The sequence below is a fragment of the Pongo pygmaeus genome, chromosome 7 (genome assembly GCF_028885625.2).
Source record: "Pongo pygmaeus isolate AG05252 chromosome 7, NHGRI_mPonPyg2-v2.0_pri, whole genome shotgun sequence".
Taxonomy (NCBI): Eukaryota; Metazoa; Chordata; class Mammalia; order Primates; family Hominidae; genus Pongo; species Pongo pygmaeus.
The window spans coordinates 9,349,915-9,370,832 of NC_072380.2; the positions used below are offsets into that span (position 1 = coordinate 9,349,915).

At 54.1% G+C, this 20,918-nt stretch overlaps 1 protein-coding gene across 2 annotated transcripts in view; it reads left to right on the plus strand.

Annotated features, from left to right (window-relative positions):
• The window catches only part of FAM167A (family with sequence similarity 167 member A), a 46,733-nt gene that overhangs the window by 12,704 nt on the left and 13,111 nt on the right, over positions 1-20,918 (plus strand). The window contains exons 1-2 of one of the 2 annotated variants that reach the window (XM_063668505.1): positions 2,093-2,196; positions 10,848-11,625. In XM_063668505.1, the coding sequence (XP_063524575.1) occupies positions 11,245-11,625 (381 nt within the window). In that variant the 5' untranslated portion in view covers positions 2,093-2,196; positions 10,848-11,244. Of the gene's footprint in view, positions 1-2,092; positions 2,197-10,847; positions 11,626-20,918 lie in introns of those variants that run through there. The other variant, XM_054499451.2, reaches the window with a different exon arrangement.

Here is a 20,918-nt window from a genome sequence, read left to right on the forward strand (position 1 = left end):
AGGGCAACCACCCCCCCCACACACACACCCAGCAGAGCAACCACCCCCCACACTCACAATCACACTCACGCAAGGCAACCATCGCACACTCACACTCATACACAGCAAGGCAACCACCCCCCACACTCACACTCACGCAAGGCAACCATCCCACACTCAAACTCACAGCAAGGGAACCCCCCCCCCCACACTCACACACACACTCAGCAGGGCAACCACCCCACACACTCACACTCACACACCCATCAGGGCAACCACCCCCTCACACACACACCCAGCAGAGCAACCACCCCCCATGCTCACAATCACACTCACGCAAGGCAACCATCACACACTCAAACTCATACACAGCAAGGCAACCACCCCCCACACTCACACTCACCCAGCAGGGCAACCACCCCACACACACTCACACACAGCAAGGCAACCACCCCCCACACTCACACTCACACACAGCAAGGCAACCACCCCACCACACTCACACACACACACACACACACACACATCCCAGCAACCCATCCCTGCCACGCGCAGCACTGGGGCCGGGGTCAGATCTCGGCAGGATGTCATCTCCATGTCAGGGCTCCTGACACCGGCTCTGACCAAGGCTTGGAATGCAGATGAGGCTGGAAAGGCAAGAGATGAGCACCAGGGCTAGACAGCAGGGTCCCTCCTGCTCGGTTGCCATGGCAACCCCGGAGGAGGAGGGGACCACTAGGGCAGTCTGGCTCCCAGCAGCAGCTCTGTGGCGCCCAGGGCTGTGTCCCCGTCCTCTCGGCTGCCACCTGGTCAGTGCTGAGCCCAGCCAGAGGCCAGCTCAGTCCTGTCTGGTCCTCTGGGTGAGATAAGTGTTGGGTTTCTGATTAAATCCAGGCAGAAAAGCCTGCACACCCCAGGCCCGCCTCCCTAGGCCAACTGTGGACCCATGTCCCAGACCTCCTGACCTCTTACTCACCCAGAAAAAAGGGATTTGCCTCTTCAGAAAACAAAAGGAAAAGATGCAGGCATGAGCTTTGCCCTGTGCCACCCTGAATTTTCTGTGTATGAAACCCCTTAGAGCCTCTGCACTCCCTTGGCTGTGGGGCTGGCCTCACTGTTCTCTGGCCTCTGAAGCCACCCCAGGTCCCAGCTCATGGCCCCTGCCTTTGTCTCCGGTTGAAATCAGGGCTGTGCCCTCTACTGATGGGCCTGGCCTGGCTGAAACCACAACATCAGGGCAAGGTAGAGTGGAGATGCCTCTTCCTGCCACCCCTACACCCGACAGGTTTTGACGGAGGAATCAGGAGATGCTGTCCTTGAGTGAAGCTACGACTCTCTCTGATGTGGACTTTTAGGCTTGGTGACACACACAGCAGGCTCAGCAGAGGAAACAGAGCGCTTTGCACACACACATGGGCCTCCGCCCGCCAGCCAAGCCCAGCCTGGCTTTGGCAGCAGAGCCATGGGCAACCTAGACGGTGTCGGGGTCAAGAAGGCGAGGCCAGCACTAAAGACATCCCATCCCCCAAGACCTGCCCTGCTGAGGATCCTGCAGGGCCCTAAGTCACAGTGTAGCTAATTCTTCCTTCCAGAAATTTCTGGGAGAACCCAGTTATACCTGCAGATGGAAAGCTTTCCACATGCGTGATAGCTAGTCCTGCCAGATAGTAGGTTCTAGAAGATGGCACAGCAACCCCAAGGAGTATGGGCAGTAGGCTCTGGGCTGTCACTGAGGAGCCCCGGGCCTTAGGCTTGTCACATAGGCTGCCACCTCGGTTTGCTGCATGATGGGATAAGAAGACCCAGCCTTCCCTGCAGTGTAGATGTGCTCCGGTGTAGACGTGCTCCATAAACTCAGTGAAGGTGGTTCTGGCGAGGAGTGGCCAGCGTCACAGGACAGCACAGAACCAAGACAGAGCTGGCTATCTCCGGGGGCAACTTGATTCCCAGAGGACACTCTTGTTTTGTTCTATATGAGTAGACCATGGAGAGGGTCACAGAGCCTCTGACCCTGGTCCCCAGCTCAGCCCTCCTGGCTCTTGCTTCAGCCCTCCCCTCCACCTCCACAAGGAGCTGTGCGTCTGCTGGTTTCAGTCCTTGCCCTGCCAGGTACAGTCTGAGTGCCACTGGGCCTGTGCCTTATCATCATTGTGCCTCGGTCTCTTCATCTGTGTAATGGGACAATCATAGTGCATACTTCACAAGATTCTCATGCAAGTAAGTGAGGTGCTATCTCCTTATAGTGCCTGGCACATATTGAGTGCTTCATACATATTAGCAGCTTGACAGTGTTACTAAAATGTTTTTTAGAGTCAGGCATGGTGGTGCATGCCTGTAGTCCCAGCTACTCGGGAGGCTGAGGCAGGAGATCAGTTGACCCCAGGAGTGTGAGGCTGCAGTGAGCTGTGATTGTGCCACTTGCACTCCAGCTTGGGCAACAGTGAGACCTCATCTCAATAATAAAGTTATTCAGTAGGAAAGTTATTAAGAAGGGGCAGGATTCGAGTTGCATTTTAGAAGGATAACCTGCAGCAGGACAGAGGAGAGGAAGCCTGGAGGAGGGAGCTCTGTGGAGAAGGGGACAGTGTCCACGTCCCCAGGCTCAGGCTGAGGGGTCAGGAGTGCAGGGGTATGGGGGCAGCTGTGAGGAAGGGGACAGAGGGTGAAGATCGCCCCAGCTTTCCTGCAGCAGATCTGTGTTCTGGGAACCAGCCGGCCTCTGTGGCCTCCACTTTCTCCTGCGTGAAGTCAGAAGGACGTGAGGCCCGAATGTGTGTGCTGACACTCGGTGAACTCTAAGGTGACCTACCATTGCTCTGCCCGTGCTGGCGCTGGGGAACATGTCTGCACATTCCCCCAGCATTCGTAGGTGCTAAATAAAGCACCCTTTTTTCTGGGCCAGGATCTCAGGCCATCACGTCTGTTTATGGGAGCTTGGGCTTCGGTTTCATGAGAAAAGTTATCTGTTTCCTCACCTGTAAAATGGGGATTTGAATAGGGTTAGTGCACCACTTTCAGGCTGCAGAAACAGACCCGAGGCAACCTCGTGGGATGGAGGCTGATGATGAGAAGGGAAGGAGCTGCAGGTGGAGGAAGCAGCAGCCTGTGGGAGACAGATGCAGCCACAGGCTCACTCCTCCGTGCTCTATCTGCCTCTGCTCACCCCCTCTCCCTCTGGGAACTGTCACAGTCCTGAAACAGCCCAGAGGCACCACTCCCAAAAGAGCATGGCTCGCCAGACTGCTTGGCCCTTCAGTTGTTTGCCCCGATGTCTGGCTGTAGCCCAGCTGGGCTGGTCCCATGACCCAGCGTGTATCCATTTTGCACAGGGAACCATGGGTGGCGTTTCTGCCAGAGGAGCAGAGCAAGTGTAAATTCACTCATATGGGAAATTGTCATTCTGTCCTCATCAAGCATAGCCTGTCATGGATTGTGAGTTAGGAGACAAGTCAACTCTGCATATGGACACTCAGTAAGATTTCATTAGGAGGACAGTGAACATCCACCCTGTGGTTCTCAATGGGAGGTCGCACAGCACCCCCACCCCCAGCCCCCCACCACCAAGGGACACGTGGAATGGTGGCGGAGGGAGCCTTTTGGGTTGTCATGACATTTTATGACACTGGTTTGCTCTCAGTTGTATATTTTCCTCCCCAAATGAGTTGTGCTTCCTGTCTCATTTCAGTTATAGCTCTTGGTTGTGAGCAAGAGAAAATGACATTATTGTAAGGCTGTCAGGTGCCCACAGAATTGGCAGGAGGTAAAGACCAGAAAATAGGCAGAACCAGGGCGGATCCAGAAGGCAGAGGCAGGAGATCCCGGGCCAGTCCTTCAGCAGAGACAATTTGGCTAAGAGGATGCCACCGCCCCTGCACTTCACATCTGCCTCCAGGGCTGGTTCACAGATGTGCCCTAACCATCCCTTCCTCTGAGACTCACACGCACCCAATTCAGCGTCGGGGCCTGAGCAGCTGACTGGCCAAGCTCAGGTCACATGCTCACACCTGGTCACCAGGGCATGAGCCAGGAAAAGGAGGACGTGGTCCTCTGGTTGCAGAGAAGGCTGCACGGCCTCCCTGCTGTTCTGCGCAAAATGGGGCGCTCCCTCCACACAGAAAGGAGAGGGGGTTGGATATGGCAAATAGACAGACAGTCCAACAAAAGACAAATAGCAGCAAGCATCCACTGCTCTTTCATATTCCTTCTCCAGTGCGTGCTGTGTCAGTCAGTTACGAATGTCAGAAACCCCACTCAAAGTAGCTGAAGCAAAAAAGGCGGAAGGTATACGCTGTGTAACCTGGGCAGGGCAGGTGGCTTCCCACGGGGCCCAGCTGCGGGCCCCCAGCTCCTTGCCGCTGGGCTCTGATGGCCAGGCTGCCACACTGTCTGCTTGGCTTTGCTCGCCAGGTAGACCCTTTCCCCATATGTGCTGAGCGTGGTGGCCCCAGCAGCCCCGGCTAGCTCAGAGCAAGGCTGGCCTCTGAGTGGTTCTGACACCAAAACTTCATCCTGTGTTTCCCCACGCCCCAGGAGAAAGGAAACCCCAGGGATGGGCTCCTGTGGGAAAGGGGGATGCACTTTCCAGAAGAGGGAGGAAGCTGCTGGATGGAAATGACCTCATCCTGCACTGGACCCCAAGGAGGCTCTCATGCTAGGTCTGTCACATCAGACTGTCCCCTCCAACTCCAGCACACAGTCCTGGGATTTGGCATGAGCTGCGGCTGTTCCTGTCTTTGTCCCACTGCAGGCCCAGAGCCTGCACACCTATGTCTGGACACTTGTGGTCAGGGCAGGCAGGGTGGGTGGCATCCATGGGGACAGGAGGGGAGGCACCATCCCAGGAAGCCTGGGTCTCTTTTTCTGCCTCTCTGAGCCCATCCAGGCTGGCTCAGATTTGAGCAAGGACAGGTCGCTGTGAGTGGGAGGAAATCTGTTTTATTGGCTCATTCATTCCACAGCATTTAAAGAGAGCAGCATTGTGCTAAGTCCTGGAGGGTCCAGCATAAAAGGCTTGGTTCTAGCCCTGAAGTTGGGAGTCTGGTAGAGGCGACCATCGACAAAGGCCCTAGGTGTAAGTGCTGTGACTTAACAGGGGCAGTAAGCCCAGTGGTTAGGGGCCAGCTCAGAGCCAGACTGCAGAGGTTCAAATCCCAGCTTCACCACTTACAAGCTCTGTGGCTTCAGGCAAGGTGCCGAACCTGTCTGTGCCTCAGTCTCTTCATCTGTAAAATGGGGATGATGATATCCCGAATTCATAGGGCTGTTGTGAGGATTAAATGTGTTAATACATGTAAAGCTTTTAGCACCACACCTCGTGTGGTGTGGTGTAAGCGTTAGCTAATGTTGCGATGACATAATTGTTTCTCTGATGTGCTCCGGTTGTCCTGGGTACACACAGCCCAGCCTGGGCAAATCAAGCAAAACTTCCCCCAGGAGAAAATCCCTGAGAACTGAACTAAGGCATAGAAGGGAGGGAAGGGCTTTCCAGGCTGGAGGAAAGCTTGTGCCGAGTCAGGGGTGCGAAAGAGCATGGTGTCCAGCGGGACAGGGGTGCTGGGTCGGGGTTGGAAAGATTGTGTCTTACGAGGAGAAACGAAAGGGTTCTTTCTAGTGGAGAATGTGAGGCTGGAAGGAACAGCAGGAGCGCGTGGGGAGAGGAGGTGTGCAGGGGATGGGTCAGCAGCGCCTGCGTCTTCCCCTGCCCCTGGGAGCCCATCGAGGAAGTGGATTTGACCGTTTTCCAGGTGAACAGATTAGGTCATAATGAGACAAGGTGTTGTTGGCTGAGCTGCCCCCACCTGGCTCCTCCAGCAGCCAGAGGAGTTAGCTCATGGTTGGCAAAGGCTCCTTCAAGGAGCCGCTGTGGGCCTGGGAGCCAGGGAGCGTGTTGGAACAGCAGTCTCTGTGTGTGGCATGGGTCCTTGGCACTGGCACACAGAGCTGCAGAAAGGCTGACGCGCCCCTCAGGGGCTTGTCCCCACTGCTGCTGGGTGGCCTGCCTGGCAGGGCATGTCTGGGCCTGGTGGGATTACAGGGTCTGATTTCGTTTTTCTAGACACCTTAGATCCCAGGTCTGGCAGCGTCCTTTGGCTTCCTTCTCCTGCTCCTCCACCCCTAGGAATGACCCAGGTTACATGTAAAGAAAGCCCGTTTGTTTAGAGTGTTGGGGGGCTCTTCCTCCTGGGGCCTGGGCCCCAGGAGTCCCTGGTTTGTCAAGCGAGAGGGGAGGCCTCCACTGCTTTTCCAGCCCAGGAAGCTGCCCAGTGCTGGCGTCTGTTCCCCGGCACCCGGCCAGTACCTCTCTGCCGGCTCAGGCTGGGTCCAGCTCAGTGCCCAGTGAGCAGTGACAAGCTTTTCTGCTGTCACGTCCCTCGGCCTTTATGGGTGACGTTCCAGCTCAGCTCCTGTGCCTAGTGGGAGGGAAGAAACCCCTTTGGGCTTCTTCAGGCACCAGGGCACCCAGGGGGACAGTGCTGCCCAGACACTGATGACCAGGAAAACACATGCTGGTTGAGCAACTCCTCACGGTCTGACTGTGCTGGGGGCAATCCCATTCCTGCAGCAGCTCCTCACCATCTGGCTGTGCTGGGGGCAATCCCGTTCCTGCCAGCTACAGGTGACCACATGCTCTAAAATAGTGACTCCCTAACTCAGGCCTCTCCACGTTGCACACACGCCTATTCAGGTGGGTACAGCTCTTTACAGTTTAAAGAGAGCTTTCACATACAAGGTTCCCTAGATCCTCAGCCATCGCACCGATTAGGAAACTGAGGCCACGAGGAGAGGACTAAGCCTGGGTGCTCGGCTTGTCAGCAGTTCTGGGACCAGAAACCAGGCTTTTGGGGCCTGGCCTTGGTCTGCCATGCAGAGAGCACACAGTGGAGTCTCCCCAACACCCCGAGCCGTGGGCGGGGCAGTCACAATGTGAGCAGAGAGGGAAGGGAGCAGACATGGAATGGTTTTAGTAAGTGGAGCTGTTCTCTCCCTTCTATGGCAGAACAGATTCCACTAAGTTTTGAGACCTGAAAATCTGGGGGAGGTGGGATCAACTGACTTCGTGTTGTTTGGTGTCCAGGGAAGGATGTCAGGGTGCAGGGATTGTCTTGGGCCACCCAGCAGGTCAGAGACCAACAGAGTTACTGCTCAGTGTAGTTGGAGGGTCATGATCTGTCATGTGACAGTGATATAACTCTGATAGGTTACGTCGTCTTAATAATGACATTTTAAAAACCGTGACTAGGGCTACATGACTGTGTCTAGGGCTTCCTGTAGACCAGGCAGTGTGCTGAGAGCTTACATTTGTAACCTTATTGAATCCCTGATTAGGACCTACGAGGTAGACGTTATTATCCCCAGAACTGGCCTCATGGCTGTGGGCAGTGGCACAGGGCCCCTTGCGTGGGTTCATGCTCTGCTGTCACTGTCTTGAAATTCTTAGAACTTTTTTTTTTTTTTAAGACGGAGTCTCGCCCTGTCACCCAGGCTGGAATGCAGTAGTGCGATCTTGGCTCACTGCAACCTCCGCTTCCTGGGTTCAAGCGATTCTCCTGCCCCAGCCTCCCAAATAGTGGGATTACAGGCGCATGCCACTACGCCCAGCTAATTGTTGTATTTTTAGTAGAGACGGGGTTTCACTATGTTGGTCAGGCTGGTCTCGAACTCTTGACCTCATGATCTGCCTGCCTCGGCCTCCCAAAGTGCTGGGATTACAGGTGTGAGCCACGGCGCCCAGCCAATTCTTAGAACTTTTTAAACAAGGAGCCCCGCATCTTCGTTTCATACTGAGCCTTGCAAATTATGTAGTCGTTCCGGTTGTTCTCATTTCTCAGAAGAGGACACACAGGCCCAGAGTAGTCATGAAGCAAAGTGCCAACGTCACAAAGCCAATGGCTGCCCTGGAGCTCTAACCCAGAGCCCACACTCTCTGGAGTAGAAAGAGGCTGAGACAGAGTCAAATGAATTGTGCCCAGGTCCAGCTGCTGGCACCTGCCTGTGACCAGAGGGTGAGGCACTTCACCTGCCCTAGCCTCGATTTCTCCTTGGTGAAATGGGGTGATCCCGCCTGCCTCTGGGGGCTATTTTGGGGCTCACATGGGCAGATGTGCACACCATGTTTTCTGCACTTCACCAAACTCAGCAGATCCGAGGACCATCACTAGCTGGTCACAGTTCACAGGGGCTGCCGCCCGTGCCACCAGATGGTCCTGACATGGTCTATGCAGGCCTTCACCTGAGGTCAGGAGTTCCAGACCAGCCTGGCCAACGTGGTGAAACCTCGTCTCTACTAAAAATACAAAAAATTAGCTGGGCATGGTGGCGGCTGCCTGTAACCCCAGCTACTCGGGAGGCTGAGGCAGGAGAATCGCTTGAACCCAAGAGGCGGAGGTTGCAGTGAGCCAAGATCACGCCATTGCACTCCAACCTGGGTGACAAGAGTGAAAACTCTGTCTCAAAAAAAAGAAAAAGAAAAGAAAAGAAACCAATAATTGAAATAAATTATCTGCAATACAGTTACAGACTTGTAGCAGTTTCCTACTCTGAGAGGAGCCCCTCACCCAGCAGTGGTAGCAGCAGTGGGATGCCCTCACCTCTGCAGTGAGAGCCTGCACTGCAGTGGGGGAGGGGGTGGGCCACCAGGGCTCCTCGTCCATGTTATCTGCTCACAGAACTCAGGGAGGGAGGGTGCTGCTCATTCGCCTGCAGTTGAATCCTCTCCAGGAAGCTTTGATGGATCTAATCAGAGCTCCCCTGCCAGGGAGAAGGAAGCCCTGTAGGTGCAGCTGCCCCAGACATGCTCACAACAGATCCTGGCACCTCAGCAAAGAGGCAGACGGCGCCTGGGAGGGGCCCCAGAAAGCAGCTGATAAGTCTTTAGATTTGGACAGATTCTGACCGTGAAACTGCACAGAAGACTCCCATGAGTACATTTCGCATTTGCGGACTTAACGTGCTAAGTCTTCAGAGAGTGCCGGTGAATTTTAGCTCTGCCAATCTGCTGGAGCATAGGAGGTTGGTATTTATCACTCCCATTTTACAGATGAAGAAAATGAGGTTTAGCAAGCCTGACAAGACCTAGAGCTAGGCCATCTGATCCCATCTCTAGTGTCTGCATCTGGAGACAGTGGTTCTCCACCCCGGCTGCACACTCAGATCTTCGGGGGAGCTGAACACTGCTGTCTGAGTCCCATCTCAGACCAACTGAATCAGAATCCAGTTCCTCAGGGGGATTCTCGCTTGCTCCAAGCAGAGCTGGAGGTGACAGCGGGTTTCTCTGCTTACCAGTTGGGGTGGACTATTCCTTCTCATTCTCCATGGATGCCCCTTGCCAGGGCAGGCTCGTAGCCTAGGGCGGCAGAGGTCGGGCAGCAGGATGTCCTCCGGTCACATCCCTACCGCAGGCTGGGGCTAAAGAAAAGGTCTGGACTGGAAAGTTCTGCTTTTCCTTGAGCATCTGCGTGCCATGTCAGAGAGGAATCCCAGGACACCACGAGGTGGTCCTGCTGCCTGTTCAGCTTTTGCCACCCTCATCTTAATTCTTTTCCCTCCTATCCTCACCTCCCTTCTGCCCAGTTCCCCTCACTCCAAACAAGTAATAATGTGTAATGACTATGGCTATTCCCTTCCTTTTTTTTTTTTGGCCGGGATGTTTTTAGGCATTTACAAGTCAGTAACAATCCCTCTTTCTTTCTCCTTTTTCACCCCAAGGGTGGCCTACTCTCCAGGCTGCTGAGAATCTTGCTTTTCTTCATTTAAGCTTTATCTTGAACATCATTCCATATCAATTTATTCTTTTTTATAGCTGCATGTCCCCCAGCACGGGTTTTTTTTTTTTTTTTTTTTTTTTTAAACACAACCTGGAAGTCCAGGACTTACTTCCTGGGTCCAAATCAGATGTCTCCTACTTAGATTCACCCATGTCCACTGCCCACCCAATGGACCTCGGACCACAGAGTCTGGAGGCTGCAGTCTCTTCTTACTGGGAGTTACGTTTCTACCCTGTGTCTGATGTTATGGGGTAGGAGCCGGGGCTTATGCCTCCTCTCTGGAGATGGGGAGGCCACATCAGATCCCGTAGCTGAAGTCCTTACCAAACAGGTGCTGCCATGCGGGCACTTAGATGAACACGAGAAGCCTCGTTCTAGAACAATGAGTCACAGCCTGCTCGTTTAGCCATCCAGCCCAGGTGCCACCGCCTTCTTCCCTTCACAGCTGCAGATTTATTTGCTTCTGTCTCTGAAGAGGTGAAGAGTCTCTGCAGGTTTATTGCTTCTTCTTGGAGGAAGAAGCTGGGAGCGTGGAGTAAGACCTGGATGTTGAAACTGCTGCTGGAGGACAGGACCTGTGGTGGGTGGAGGTGGTGAGGGGGCAGTGGCACCTGGACGGAGCAGACACACCTGAGCCTGTGTGGGGTACGGTTGCCCTGCTGGCTGGCTCCAGGGACCCTCCGGCCGTTGCCATAGAGAGGAGAGACCTGTGGCCTCAGATTCAGACAGCCTGAGCTTGTCCCCACAACTTATTGCTGGGAGATCTTGGTGAGTCATTTAACTTCTAGGAGATGTGGGTTCCTCGTGTGTGAAATGAGAATAAAAACAAATCCCTGCAGACTTGCTGGGGGCATTAAATAAGATAGTAGAGGTGGAGTCATTTTTATATAAATGGTAAAACACTGCACAATTTTTCGATTGGTCATTAACTTCTTGGCATTGAATTAAGGCGTTGAAATGACCTCACTTCCATCCCGCACTAGCCATGAGAAGTACAGTCACCAGTCCTCTCAGCCTCAGTTTCCCCTTCTATGGAGTAGACGTGCCCGCCGCTGAGTGGGAGGGCAGGGATCGGGACTGATGCGGTTCTCATCCCTCCCACAGGGTCTCCAGCCACCTGCCCTTCCCGAGAGGAGAGAGCTCTGGGCCTTCTTCCTGCCAGTCTGGTCTTCGAGTGCGTTCAGGACAGATAGACCTTGGTACGGGCTGCCCCGAGATTCCTGCAGCGCTGTCTGTTCCTGCCTTCTGTGGATCATGGCACCCACAGGATTCCAGGACGGATCATAGACGCGAGCCTCCAGGAGGGCGCCCTGTGCGGCTCACTGCGCGGTCCCTCTTAGCTCCCCTGCCACCCAGCCTCCGAGGCCGGCTCCTGTCCCGGAAATGCCCTCGGGCACCTGGATGAGGCCATCCCAGAGCGGGACCCAACTGTGCCACCCACCAAGCCTCCCCTTGTGCCCCCCGTGCCCTCGCATGTCCGGCTGCCAGGGCAGACTGTAGAATGTCTGTGCCCCAGATCCACGTGGAAGAAGTGGGTGCAGAAGAGGGGGCGGAAGCAGCCGCACCACCCGATGACCACCTCCGGAGCCTGAAGGCCCTCACCGAGAAACTGAGGCTGGAGACCCGCAGGCCCTCCTACCTGGAATGGCAGGCCAGGCTGGAGGAGCAGACCTGGCCCTTCCCGAGGCCGGCTGCGGAGCCACGGGCGAGCTTGGAGGAGGGGGAGCGTGGGGGGCAGGAGCCCTTGCTCCCCCTGAGAGAGCCCGGGCAGCACCCCCCTCCTGCCAGGAGTGCCAGCCAAGGCGCCAGACCCTTGTCCACTGGCAAGCTGGAAGGCTTTCAGAGCATCGATGAAGCTATAGCCTGGCTCAGGAAGGAACTGGTGAGTGGCTGCCCCCAAGAATCCCCAGAAAAGAGGAGATGCCACCGTCTCTCTGTGTCTTTTTCTGTCTCTCTCTGTCTGTCTCCCCACCCCCACCATGTATTTCTTCCCCTCTCTCTCCCCTCCAAATGCACATCTGTAATCTTCCCATGAGTTGAAGGCAGGCCTCATTTGTATGTGGCTGGGGGGACCCAGGTGTCATCAGCCTCTAATCGCAGACACTAATGGAGGAAGCAGGTGTTTTCTGGCAGAACCAGAACCCATGTTAAGGTGTACCCCCCTCCCCGCAACACCGCTCCCAGTACTGGAGTCTGGCTCTTGGGGTGTGACTGCCCCTCCCTCTGCGCTGGAACCTCCCCACCCTGCTGTCCACCCCAGCTGCCTGCGACTGCGGGGACCACTCTTCTGCACGTGAGCGGCCTCTTCCTGTGCTGGGCGCTGGCTGGGTGGCTCCAAGGGGCACAGTGGCTGGGGTGTGGCTGTGCAGGGTGCTGCTGTGAGGAGCTGGCTCGGTGTGGAATGTGCTCGAGTGGTGAGGAGTTGTGGAGCTGCCCAGAGCCGACGGGATGGGTCCTGCCTGGGGAGAAGCTCGGTGAGGAGGCTCAGAGGAGGAGTTGGCTCAGAAGTCAGGGCGGGGCCAGGTGTGAGCTAAAGGCACATTGTGTTTGAGCTGGGACCGCAGCGCGGTCACTTTCCTGCCCATAGGCAAAGCAGATTGCCAATAGGAGCATCTTTTGTGCATGGTGACTCAGCCTGAGAACAGGGTGGGGGTGCAGAGCTGGGTGCCCTGTCCCCTCCCACCCCCCCCAGGGGAGAATCACCCGTGTCTAGCACGACACCCTCTCAGCAGCACCAGGCATGAAGCTAACCCTACCCCAGCTCTCAACCCCTGCCCCACCCGTCCCTGAGGCCCAGGTGACACCTGCGAGTCAGGCCACTCTGGCCACAGGTGAGCCAGCCGTCAATGGCAGCTGCCTTCCAGAGCTGGCAGTGGCTCTTGGGTCGGCTGGGTAGGCTGAGGCCTGCTTGGTTTGTTTTGCAGAATCTCGAAAACTAAATCCCCATGAGGCCTGGAACGCCTCAGGGGCTGAGAGAATCCACTGGGGTTTGGAGTGGGGCAGGGCTCAGGGACGCAGGGATCTGACTGATTAATTGGAAGCCTGTTTGGGTTTTAACACTTGATACCGAGAGTGCTTCTCAGAACACACCATTCTGTTATGTCCGTCTCTAGTAACGAGAGGGTGCACGTGCTGTCGGCTTCGGAGAAGATGAGGCACCTGCGGGTTTGAGCCATATCTCTGGGGTGCTCTGTCACCCCTGGTGCTCTTGGTGGGGGGTATAAGAGGTGAGCGGAGATGCACAGTGCCCAGCTGCTCTTTGAATGGCTGAGGCTAAACTGCTTTGATTTGCTTTCTTAAGAAGGAACAAAAAACATTCTTGTTCATCAAAGATACAATTTGTTGGTTTCGAGTTCATTTGAGATTGTATTGCCTGTGGGAGCTGAGGCTTTTACTTTTTAAGGAAGTTAGCATTCCGCATAGCGCCCACTAGGATGGAGCTTCCTAGAACTTGGCCTGCTTATCGTCCTTTCGTCCCCTCACTCTGGCGTGTACTATAACCACCTGGGGAGCTTTTAGGACTCCCAAAGCCTAGGCCACACCGAAGACCAATCCAATGAATGTCTGGGGGTGCTAACCACACGTGTGGTTTTTAAAGCTCCCGCGTGCTTCTAATGTGCAGCCTGGGCCTCAAGTCTACAAGTCATGCTCGCATCTCCTGCCAGGCCTGTGAGCCAAGCAGCATGAAGTGCCCTGCCCAGTGTGCTGGCTAAGCGAGGAAGGTGGCCCAGGGTGAGGCACAACCGTGGGTGATGTGTAGAGCCAGGCTCCATAGGCCAACAGCAGAGCAGAAATTGTCAGGACTAATCTGACTACCAAAGGCTGTCGTACATAGGGTAAAGGGAATATTAGCATTATTAAAAGTGCTTTATATTTGCACTGTTTCCACTCCTCTAGCCACTTCCCTGTGCCACCAGGGGTGCGTCCTGTGTGCCAGGCACTTCGCAGGCATTACTCAGCTCTTCTAATTGTCGGATGACCTTCCTGGTACCCCTACTTTTCCTGTTTGATTCCCAAAAACGTAAATCACAAAAATGTCAGCAGGCAACAGAATGCATGGGGGTGGGGGCAGAGAGAGAAACAGGATTGAATGAGTTGCAGCCTCATTCCGTGATCTCTGATTCTTACAACAAGACTGCATGATTGCTCTCACTGTGTCCATTTTATGGATGGATAAACTGAGGTCCACAGAAGTCAGGTGACGTGCTTAGGATGACATGATGAGTGAGCCACAGAGCCGGGGCTGGAACTCATACAGGGTAGAGAGCTATGGGGAGAGAGGTAGCAGGTGAGGCTCGTGAGGTGGCCCAACGCAGAAGGTTCCATTGGGCATGCTCAAAGAGCAGCGACCAAGATGATGCATGCTCCAGAAATCATCCTCGTCGCAGGATAGAGAATGTCTCAGAGCATTGACTTCCAAACTCTAATGTGCATGTGGGTCACTGGGGCTCATGTGCAGATGAAGATTCTGGTCCCTTTGGTTGGGAATGGAGCTTGTGCTTTCGAATTTCCAACAAGCTCTAAGGTGACACTATTCTGTTAGTCCCCGGGCCACACTTAGAGTATCAGGGAATTAAAGGAGGGCGAGACCAGGGCCAGGGGACCAAGAAGGGACCTCAGAGGACAGACCCAGGGATCCCCAAGCGGGAGCTCTGAGCCCTGTCTCTGTCATAACCGTCCATGTGGCTTAGGGCTCCGTCTGTGAATGGGCCTCAGTTAACAAACTCACAGCATCCCACCCTGAGTGGTCCAAGAACCACACTCATTCAGAAGATTGCAACTCTGAGGCCCAAAGCAGACCAGACACAGACTGGCAGGCAGGCAGGCTGGACGTGCAGTTCCACCTGCTGCCGGGATTAGACAGCAACTTGCAAAACCCTTTGATTGGATTGAAAACTGAGAGTTCAACGTTGGAGAACAAACACATTCTGCTCTATTTAAGTCTCAGTCAAAACCTTAAACTTAATGCCATGGTTTCCCTCATTCATCGTCTTAACTCATTGAAGGCATCTTTAAAAATTAATCTATTCTTTAACTCAGTGAAAGTGATTTGCATAACCTTTTTTGTCGTATTTTAAGCCCAGAAGGTGGTTTTCTCTACACCTGGGCAAGCCCTTCCTACAGATTTGTTAGGTTCAAGTGCAAATGTGTTGTTTGTTCTCACATGGCCAAGGAAATCGATTAGAAATCTGTAATTCCCTTAGTCGTGTGGATATTTTCCGTAACTCAAAGGGAGTTTGGACTGCAGGAGAAGGCAGACTCTAACCTGTCCTCTGACCACCTAGCAGCTCTCCCAGGAGGCAGTGGTCAATGTCCTCTCAGCCAGAGGCAGGCAGTGCTGGGTCTGTAAGCATCGTCTTAATCTGCTCCCACCTCCTACAAGACCAGCTAAAAGGCAGAATGACTGCCTGACTGTGGCTGATTTCTGAGGCTGAGAGGATCCTAACAAACAGCTCTCAGGGGTCAGCTCTCCCTCTCAGCTTTCAAGGAAATGACTGTCACTCCTGACGCCCCCCAGGGATCAGCAAGTAGATCCTCCAAGCTTCTTAGTGCGACTCCCAGCTAAGACGGCCTGACCTTGGGCTCCCTGGGCGGAGCTGGAGATGTATGGCTCTCTGGCTGTGGCAGGCAGGACTGCGGCCACCTGACTGCTCCAGGCGAGGCCCAGTCTCGCTGCTCCTGGGACACTGGCTCAGGGGAGTGGCCGTTGTGCAGCTGCAGTTCTAGGCTGTTCAGGTCACCAGAAGGTCACAGCCCCCAGCTTTCACCTTCCAGGCAGCCGAGTAGCCTGGGTGGGAGTGCGGGGAGGGCATTGCTTGAGGAAGTAGGGGAGCTAGAAAAGAGCATGACCTGGAGCTGTGGGATTCTCTCCTCTCTAGCTGAGTCTGGAATTCAGAGCATTCGCACACGCCTCTTCCCGGGCTTGGGTCCATCAGCCAACTCCCTGGGATGGGGCCCTGGGCATTCAGCACAGGGGAGCAAGGACCCTCCTTTCTGTTTTCTCTCTTCATTCACACCCACAAGTTTCCCTTGCCAACCCGGAAGACAGAGAAAAGGGGCAATAAAGTCTTCCACGTGGTTTATGCAGTGCCAGGATGAAAACCAAAACCTTCCGGCTTCCTAATGGGCAGTTTGTAGTGAGAAGCCCTGGGCACCCAGTGATATTTTTCTTTTAGTTTCACACAGGTGTGTGATCCCTGCAGACACCCCCCTCCCGCCGTCTCCTCCCTCCTCCCACACCAAGAAGGTGTTTATGGCTGTTAGAAAAAAAGAAGAGAACCTTGACAAGTTTTCATCACTTAGGGCCTGTCGTGGCAGGAGGCCTGTGACCTAAACTCAGCTGGCCCCACTGTGGCCACAGCGTGGCTTCAAGGGGGCTGCCCTCTCCCTGTTAACCCTCTGTTGCCTGTGCTGCCTGCTTGGTATGCCCAAGATTCTGGTATGTCAGGGGACAGCCCTCTGAGGCCGGTGTCATCCATGTGTGCTAAGCAGTGTGGCCAAATGGCAGGTCATACTCACCAGGTGTCTTCTGATGGGAAATGGGCGCTACAGCCAGGTTGATAACCCCCATCTAGGGAACCTTCCATATATACACTATCCTGCAAGAAGGCTTGGAAGTATTTGCTATTCCCATCTTACAGAGAAGAAGACTGAGGCTCAGGTTGTAGAACTGAGGGACAGAAAGTTTACAGCAACTTGGCCAAGGTCATAGGCAAGGATGTGGCTAAGCCACAACACAGACACACATCACTTGGTTCTGGATCCAGATCTCTTTCCTTTGTTCTGGGCACATCAGATGTCCAAGTCAAGGGGCCCTGAGCTGCCAGAAAGCCTGTGCTTCAACCCTTCAGAACAGGATACTTGTAAAAGGTCACACAGGAGGTTGCTAGCAATGCCTCATAACCATTTGCAGGGACGGGGCAGCTGCACTGTTTCAGGATGAAGACAGCAAGTTGCTCAGAGCCATCAGCGAGGCACTGGCTGAGCGGGGATTTGGTTCACAAGAGAATTTCTAGTCCCAGCCTCTGTTCGCCCAAGGCTAAGTTTTCTCTGCATAGCCCGGGGCTTTCAGCCTGTCTGGCACCAGCCCTGCAGGAGGAAGATTCCTGTTCTATTCATCTGGGCAGATACGGCCTCTTGGGGGTTACCAAAGAAAGTATAAACAAAAGAACCAGGGAAGGAAATACACCAAAACTTGATGATCTTTATTTCTGAATGGTAATATTATTTTGACTTTTCTATAGTTTTCAAAGTTTCTAAAATAGGAATATATCATGTATAATCAAGGGGAAAGAGATTATTAAAAGACCAAAGAAGCAAAAGCGCCAGCACCAGGCTCTTCTCTCCCTTGCCAGTGTAATCGGTATGCATTCTTCACCTTGTACTCTGCAGATTTTTTTAAGGCATAGAATCTCCTAGAATAAAATAAAAGTAAGGCCTTCAATCTCCCAACATTCTTGTTTGATGTGAGAGCAGATGAGGTGGGGCTGCTGGCCAGGGAGCTGCAGCTGACCCCAACCGGGAGGTCCTGCTGCTCTCCCTTTCCTGGCTGTCTGGCAGGGTCAAGGAGAAGGGAGTTGGAGGATCCCCACAGCAGCACCTCACCGGAATAGCAGCTCATGGCAATCCCGGGGCTGAGAGAGGCAGGCGGGAGTCTTTTCATCCAGCCCTGTGTCCATTCGGCACTACTAGCCTCCACTGGCCGCCTGGCTTCCGTGCTGGGGTGGGGTGAGGCCAGGGTGGATGGGTCAGGGCTCCTGTCTTTGTGAAGTTTCCCTTCCAAGGAGGAGACAGGCACATAAACACAGCAGCATGGTGTGACAAAAGTTAAAATAGAGATGCAGTAAGTTGAGTTTTGAGATGATCTGGTGAGCTGAGGGCTGTGCTGAGTGGATGATGAAATTAACCAAAGGGAAATACGCAAATTCCTCACTTCCTGGGCAGCCAGATCCATGCCTGTCCACGTAATTGCATTAAGCTTCTCCTTATTTCCCATTCATGTTTCTTCTATAATAATAAACCCAATTCCTCTGATGGGCACCCTCCCCATTATAACAGCACACCACGGTATGGGGGTAGTGACTACTGGGTGAGGCACCCAGAGTGTTTGCTAAAATTGCAGATCCCTCCCAGCCCTCCATGGAAATTCAGATTCCATAAACCTGGGGAGGTGTTGGGGTTTTAACAAGTACCTGCAAGTGATTCTAATGCAACTGGCTCATTAACTGGTCAAGAGTGCACTGGGAAAAGCATAATATTTGTAATTAGATTCAACTTCAAGTCAGATTCTACCAGATCCTAGTTGTGTGCCTTTAGGTAAACCAATTAACCAAGCCTTCTTGGTTTTGTGATTGTAAAATGATGATAATAAATCCCTACTTGGCAGCGCGTTGAGCAGGGAGGAGGGGAATGAGTGACATTAGGACACTGAACAGTTGCTGGGCCCCTGGGATGGTGGGGTGCTGTGTTATACATGTCTATACACACGCCTCACATCATTCAATAGCCATAGCAATCTTTCCGGGTAGGCACGATTACTATCCCCGTTTCACAGATGAGAAAACTGAGGTTAAAAAACTTGCCCAAGATCAATCAGCAGAGCAGGAATTTGAACTCAGATCTGCCCGACCTCAAAGCCCTGCAGTGGGTCTGGATTTACCCACAATGCTATAGGAAACTGTGAGGCCCCCGGCAGCTGAAGCCCAAAGCATGTTCTTCCCAAGAAGACAGGAACCTGAGTAATGGAGTATGAAATGACTTTGGAGAACAAAACAGCCTCAAACTAGCCTGGAGGGTGGGGCAGAAAATAGATTTGCCTCACTTCCCTTTGGAGGCGCAGGCAGGAATCTATAACAACTGCAGGTGCCTGGGAGCCCCAATTACTCCCGCAGGGCCCCACTCCAGCAGCTCATGTCCTGCCCTCAGCTCTCCCTCCCTCGAGGTCAGCAGCCTGCTGACACCTTCCTAGCTGGTTCTCACTCAGCATCAGATGTGAAGCTCCCGCTACATCTGTTTCCAAACCAGGGGATAGAGAACCCGAGAAAAGCCTAGAAATCCCAACAGTTGCACCCCAGGGGTCTTCTGAGGGCTCTCGGGTGACCCCAGGGCACTTCGGCACTCTGTTTCCATAGGACAGTTGTCATCTCGGCTAAAGCTTCCAGTTTCATGTGATGAAGCCCCAATTCCTGCCTGCAGATGGGGGAGGCCTTCCTGCAGGTAGAATTGAGAAGGCCATGCAGGGGACCTCCTGTCAGAGCAGGGAGGCGGCCCCTGTTGGGGTGTCTTCTCTCCCTCCACCGACTGGCCCAGAGACCCCCAGCAGCATGGCTGAGCTCACAGAGGTGAGGGAGCCAGCCCTTCCTGCAGGTCTTGCCGGGGACCCAGCAAGAACAGCCGTGCCTGGGCCATCCTCACAGCCTGGCAGGGGCAGCAGTCCTGGGACTGGCTGCTTGGCCTCACGAGGGCCCCCACTTGCTCTCCAGGGGAGTGGCAGGGAAGTTGAAGAAGGCCTTGGCCCCTAGTGGTGGGCCTGGCCCTCCTCATGTGCAAGCTAAGGACACCCCTGAGTGGGAGGGTCCCCCTCGCATCTCCAATCTGAAGTGCATTGGCATTACCAGCCCTCTGACGTTGGCAACACTTGGTGATAGAGACGATAACATAGCCCTACCCAACCCCGGACCATGCTTGGTGACGTGTGACAGGCAGTACAGTCGTCAGAGATAAGGGAGCGCTCAGTAAAGGTGGGTGAAGCTTGGGCTGGGGACCTGCCCTGAGCCAGGTGTGAGGAGCAAAAAAGGCTCCCGCAGGGACCCCGCACCCAGGAGGTGGGGCAATATGGGAAGTAAAAACGTAATTGAATGGTTTGCTCTGTGGTTCCATGTATGAAGACGGGCTACAGTGGAACTAGTAATGCTGGAACTCAATGTCCTGTACAAAGTGTGTGTATATGGGCTTATTTAATTCTCATAAATGATCAGTAGTGTGTGCCCATTTAATTATTGTCAATTATTATCAATAAGTGGGTACTATTATGCTCATTTAGCAGATGAGGAAATTGAAGCTTAAGTGTGGGGTGGCTTGCCCAGGGTGGCATCACCAGCAAGTTGAGGAGAAGGACTTTGAACCAGGGGCTGCTCCTCTGTCCTTTCTACTGGCTGCCTCTCCACAGGCCTGGGGGCAGTGGGAGATCCCAGAGGGTGGCGGTCAGCCCAGGTAGCAGAGGGAAGAGTGATTTCTCCAGGACTGTCCCAGCCGTGGAGACATGTACTGGGTAATGGAGTGTGGAAAATCAAGACGTGACTCTGGCAAAATTTAACTAACGGATTGACTCATTGATTCATTCATCTAACAAATGGCTTTTGAGCACCAGAGCATGCCCTAGGCATTGTGGTGGCCCCAGTCTCTGTCTCTCCTCTGGTGTTTTGTCATCTAGTGGGAGACACGTGATAAAAAATGAAACCGATGCCCAACACGTGGGTGCCATGGGGGAGGCTGCATGGAGGGGCAGTGGTAGGAGGCGCCCATGGGGCTGTCATCCCCTCTGCAGGGAGGGGGACAAAGGCTGAGCTGGTCCTGAAGGGTGACAGGTGGAGAAGGGACCACAGGGGAGGGGACAGAGCTTCAGTGTGGCTGCCCTGCCGGGGCAAGGGCATCAGGGTGGGAGAGAGGAGTCTGGAGAGGTCAAGGGAACAGGAGGGTCCCGTGATACCTTTGAAAGATTTGAAGAAGCAGGGAGACCTGTCCATCAGCCTCTTGAGTGGAGACAGATTGAGCGAGGGGGAGGCAGGCAGGGAGGAGGCCCAGATGCTGGGAGCTGACGTGCAGAGGACCCAAGTGCAGGGGTGGTGCCAGTGACGCTGATCTGGGCCTGTCCTCACCCAGCCAGCAGCAGTCACATCTCTCCCGCTCTCTCTCGGGCACAGAATGTCTTCCTTGGGTGTACAGCTTCCAGAACCTCCTCACTTCCAAGATGCAATCTGATGGGAGGGGAGGAAGGTGATCAGCATCCTCTGTGAAGGGCACATGCCACCTGTCCAGAGTCACTCATGTCATCAGAGGCTGCACTAGGACTGGAACCCAAAGCCCCTAGCGGGAGATCTAGGGGCTCTTCAGAATGCATCACTCTGTCCTTCCCAAAGGCCAGCCTCACCCCTGAAGGTGTAGTTTGGCCTACAC